At 64.4% G+C, this 5,081-nt stretch overlaps 1 protein-coding gene across 2 annotated transcripts; it reads right to left on the bottom strand.

Moving 5' to 3' along the window:
- Positions 1-1,383: 1,383 nt before the first annotated feature.
- On the bottom strand, positions 1,384-4,662 carry H696_01256. Of its 2 annotated transcripts, XM_009495141.1 has the most exons (6): positions 4,602-4,662; positions 3,440-3,935; positions 3,118-3,190; positions 2,805-2,957; positions 2,333-2,614; positions 1,384-2,095 (listed from the first exon to the last, which is right to left on the bottom strand). In XM_009495141.1, exons 2-6 carry the CDS (start codon positions 3,920-3,922, stop codon positions 1,782-1,784), a joined length of 1,305 nt encoding a protein of 434 aa, XP_009493416.1. In that variant the 5' UTR covers positions 3,923-3,935; positions 4,602-4,662; the 3' UTR covers positions 1,384-1,781. The 2 variants fall into 2 exon arrangements, with proteins under 2 accessions (XP_009493416.1, XP_009493417.1); XM_009495142.1 differs by lacking the exon at positions 4,602-4,662 and having other exon boundaries at positions 3,440-4,095.
- Positions 4,663-5,081: the final 419 nt, after the last annotated feature.

The following is a 5,081-nucleotide window of genomic DNA, read 5'->3' as shown; positions in this document are numbered from 1 at the left end:
GGCGATGCGCGCGCCCAGGCAGAGGGGAGAAGAGGGGGACTGGGAGGAATAGGGGGCAGAAAGGGGCAGGAGGCGCGTGGAAGGGAGGGAGGAGAGGGGGGAGGAGGGGGGGGAGGGGGAGGAGGGGGGGGGGCGAGCGAGCTGGGTATTCCCGGAGAGGCGTTGCAGCCGGTCCCAGGGAAAGGGCCTGCCGGGGCGGTGGCCGAAAAAAAAAAAGGAACAACAATCTGACCCGACCGCGGGCACGGCGGCTCCCAGGCGGTACCGCGCGCCCTCGACCGGGAAGGAAAGGCATCAGGGCATCCATGCCAGGCGGGGACGGTCATCAGTCCGCGCGCTATTTCCCCAGCATGGGGCTCCCCCCTCCCGCCCGCGCCCTTCCCACTGTCCCGGCCCGGCGCTGCCTGCTCGCTGCGCACCAGCCGGGGGCGAGTCGCGCGCTCGCGCATGTTTATGTCCTTCGTTTAGGATCCGCGCACGTGTTCTCTCTTTTTGTGCCAACGCACCGTGCTATCGGCTGGGCTTTCAGGGCGTCTGGTGCCAATTCCGCCCCAGCCCGCGCCTGCCTCCCCGTCCCTCCCCCCCCCTGCATGCACAGTCCACACATATCGCGGTCCCCCTCTCCGCCCCGGTGCGCCTTGCCTTCGCTCCTGCCCCCAGCCTCTCCCCTCTCCTCTGCCGTGGGTCTTGATGATCTGATCAGATACATCGTACTCGCGCCCGCCGCCTGGTGCTCATGCACGCGCACGGGCGCACGCGTGCGTACGCGCATCCCTGCCACATACATGCACATGTGCACATGCACATGCACGCACGCACGCATGCATACATACGGCAATGCTCCCAGGGGCACACCAAAGCGTCAGGGAGGACGGCGGCCGCCTCAAGCCGGCTCCCTCAGCGGGCGTCAGCCGGGCCCGTCAGGCCTTGCATCCGCCCGGTTGGCCCACCGGTCGACGTTCCTGCCCGCGCAACCGCGTCGGGAGGGGTTGACCGGGCCCCGGGCTACCCGCGCTGCCGGTGTCAGCATGGCCTCCCTCCTCTCCACTTTGGTGTGGTCTCCTGCATGTGCGCATGTATACGCGTGTGCGCATGTGCGCATGTGCACATGTGCTTGGTGGTGGGTCGATGTGTGTGTGTGTGTGTGTGTGTGCGAACGTGTGCGCGCACACGCGCGCGTGCATGGCCATCATTTCCGCCGTGCCCGCTGATGATGCCTCACTCGGACTGAACCCTCCCCCGGCTGACAGCATGCCACTCCACCCCCTGATCAAGACTAACCATCCTCTCGCCTGCTCGAACAACACTCTCCCCCTCCCCCAGTCAGGGAGGCCCACACACACCTGTCCACCCGCACGCTTGGAATAGATGCCCCCCAGAGGATGCAACACTGTCTATGTTTATTGGAAAAATAGGCGTTATCACCTTGTGCATGTATGCGTGTGAGCGCGCACGCTCCCGAAGAGGAGGGGGGGCGGGTGGAAGAGGCGCGGAGGCCTCGGACGCGCCCCCTTTTGAGTGGCGGCGAGAGGCTCGCCCAGGGGAGGGGGTACACACCGTACTTTGGGTGGGGGGGGGGGGGGGCAGGAGGCAAGGAGCGCAACCGGGTGCCTTTCGGCCTGTCTCTCACACGGTCGTGTCGACGTTGCTATCCACCTTGGCCCCACCGCCGCAGTTGGAGCTCGGCTCATCCCCCTCAGCCGGGCAGTACACATTGAAGCCGAGGCGGCGGGCGAAGCGAGCAAAAAGCCCAGCCCCGAGGCTGGTCTCATTGGCGGCGGTCAGCAGCACGAACCCAGCACAATGAGACACATGCCGGCCCAGGCCATGGCATGGATGGAGGGGGCCGGGCCACCCCCGATCTGGGCCGCCACGAACTCCACCAGGATGGCCGTTGGCACGGCGAGGATGGTGCCGACAGACACAAGCAGCGGCGATCCGGCCATGAAGAGGCAAATCAGCAGCAGGGCATGGTAGATGACCACCACGAACCACAAGATGAGCAGGTCCATGCGGAGTTCCGGCGTCGGAGGCAGGGCAATGTTCTCGAACCCGGTGGCCTGGAGGATGGGCATACCAATCCAGAAGATGAGGACTGTGGTAGGGGGCATGATGGCCGAGCAAAACGAGCGGAAGAGGCGAGGAGGGAACGGGAGCGGGAGCGGGGGCGGGGGGGGGGGGGGAATGACGTGTGTGTGTGTGTGTGTGCATGTACGCGCGCGCGTGTGTATGTGTGTGTCAGAGAATATGGCCCGCGAGCGGTTGTAGAATAGTCGTTGTGGGAGGAAGGGAGGCAGCGACAGGCCGGGGCCGCCGGCGGCCAGGCACGCACATGTCCAAACGCCAGTCAGGCCCAGGGTATAGATAGAAGCCAGAAGACCCTCGAGAGCGGGAGCATCAGGCGGCACGAGGCGATACCATGCGAACAGAACCTCATAGAGACCATAGAGAATGGTCGAGCCAATGAGCAGCATGTACCCGAGGGCAGTCCCATCGGTGGAGGAGTCATCCTCGGTCGGGGCGAATGCCGTCAGGAAGACCCCGGTAATGCACACGGCCACGGCCAGGAACTTGCGCCAGTCCGCGCGCTCCTTGAGGAGGATCATTGAAAGGACTACGCAGACACCCGATGACATACGGAGGAGGAGGAGGAGGAGGAGGAGGAGGAGCGAGCAGACAGGCAGGTGAGAGGGAGGAGAGGAAAACCGTTAGACCGAGGGGGAGAGAGAGCGAGAGGGACAGAAGGAAGGCGAGAGCCGGGCAAGGAGAGAGAGAGAGAGAGAGAGAGCACAGTGACAACGCACAGTACACCACGACACACACGCATTGGTAGATGGCCGTGTTCAGGGAGAGCATCGTGTGGTTGAGCGAGAGGTACCACAGATACAGCATGAGGAAGGAGATACACGCAAGGACGAAGGTCGGCATGAGGTAGCGCCGGGGGTTGATGTCGAAGGCTGGGAAGGGAGGCCGGAAGGCTGTCAGTAACGGGAAAGGCCCGACCAAAGAAGGCAACACACACGGTTGATCCTCCCAGGGGCCGGGGCTCTGGCCTGTGGCCAGCATCAATGGGCATTGGGGGGAGAGAGCCGGCCTCCAACCGCAAGCTAGACGCACTCTTGTAGAAGGGCAATACAATTAGAATGCCCAGGGCAAACATGCTATGCCCAAAGTAACTCATGATGTATGGCTGATTGGGCGCGTGCGGCGGCGAGGGGAGGGCGCCGAAGGGGAGAGAAAGAGAGAGAGGGGGGAAAGGGAGGGGGGGGGGGGGGGGGGGGGAGAGTGTGAGTCCGAAAGATGGCCCGGAAGTTTGTGTGCGCAAGATCAAGTGAGCGAGGCAGGAAAAGGCACCACATCTGCGCAACGATAGAGAAGAGCGGGGAGGCGAACACAAGACACAAATGACGGGGGGGAGGGGGGGAGGAGGGGGGCATACATTCTCATAGCCACTGTCCTGGAGGCTCTGACCGAGCCAGCCTTGGGCCACCCAGGAGATGGCCAGGCCAAACATACACACGAGGGCCATGGCAAGGCGGAAACGCCGGCTGTCTGTCCCGGTCTTGGGCGGGGCCTCGGTCGAGGATGATTGGCCACCAAGCTGGTCGCTGGGGGAGCCGCCCTCTCCAGAAGCAGAGGGCTTTGTCCCGCCGTCGTTGCCGAGGAGGGCCTTGTGGTCGTTGTCATCCTCGGGATAGTAGCCGGACGAGCCGGGCCCCGAGGCGTCGTAACTGAAGAAACTCCCATCATCACGCCCGTCGCTGTGGGAGGACTCCGTCACAAGGGATGTCTCGGAGCCGGTGCGATGAGCCCGGTGGTCGGCAAGGTAGGACGAGATGAGACTGTCCGCCTCGGCGGACAGGGGGCTGCCACCGACCGCTCCGTAGGAGGTGGTCGGTGATGCGGAAGCATGAGAGCTCATTTTTCAAGGTGCTCTGAAACGCGCGGCACATGGTAGGGCACACAGCCGGGGCCGGCACAGGGTGGAACCGGGCAGGGAGAGGAGAAGTCGAGTCAGATCGGATGTCGGGGTGCAAATTGAGTGGGTGGTTGTGGGCTAGGAGGTGGCCGGGCTCACTTCGTCCCATGTGCCCCCCCCCCCCCCGTTTGCAAGCTCGGGAGGGGGAGGGCGGGCGAGGGGAAGTGGGACAAAGGGCGATCGATGTCCCCGCATTTGGAGTGGGCAAAGAGCCAGGAAGAGGCATTCCCATGAAGAGCAGGCGACAGGACCCCCACGGAGGCAAGTGCGGGGCCGGTTGCCTGCTGGCTTTAGTGTGCCGAGGGGGAGGGGGGGGGGGGGAGGGGGGGAGGAGAGCCGATCGCCACCCGCGCGGCCATCCTGTGGGCACCCCCCGCGCGAGATAAGGATGAGCGAGATAAGGGCCAAAATCCGGTCCATCCAAAAATGCTCTCACGTAGGTATGTGCATGCGTGGGGGGATTTGTGATGGCCACTCCGGGGCGTGTGTGGTATCATCCGCTGGGATTTGGCCGACCACCGCCGTTTCCCCGGCAGCGCACGAAGAGTGGCGCGGGCCCTGCCCCCCTCTGGCGAATGTGCGCGTGGGAAAGGGAGGAAGGGAGAGAAGGATGGAGGAGTACCTTTTACAATGACAAAAGGGAGGACGATGTACCGGCTAGCAGAACACCAAAGCGGGGGGGGGGGGGAGATGCAGACGCTTGTCACACACCGTGGGAGGCCCTTCGGGTGAAGGCCAGGGAGTCGGGAGGAGGCGACAGAGGGGGAGGGAAGGAGGCGGGCGGGCGGGCGGGCAATGATGCACGAAGGAAACTACGAAGATGCTGATGCTTGAAAGGCTGAAGGCGCTATTTGTCGGGAGAATCTCTTGCTCTCGGGCGGGTGTCCCCCGGCACGGAGGCATGCCCGGACTTCAGAGGGCAAGTCACACCATTCGGCAGAGCGAGAGGCAAGCACCGCGGCTGGTGTTGGCGGTGCGAAGCCGGAGGGGGTAGAGGCGCAGAACCAGGGAGAATCGTGCCCGAGGTCCACCGGGCGAATGGACCCACATACACACGTACACGCACGCAAGCACGCACGCACGCACGCACGCACGCACGCAC

Source organism: Fonticula alba (genome assembly GCF_000388065.1).
Source record: "Fonticula alba strain ATCC 38817 unplaced genomic scaffold supercont2.2, whole genome shotgun sequence".
Taxonomy (NCBI): Eukaryota; order Rotosphaerida; family Fonticulaceae; genus Fonticula; species Fonticula alba.
This window is presented reverse-complemented; position numbering and strand designations above follow the sequence as displayed.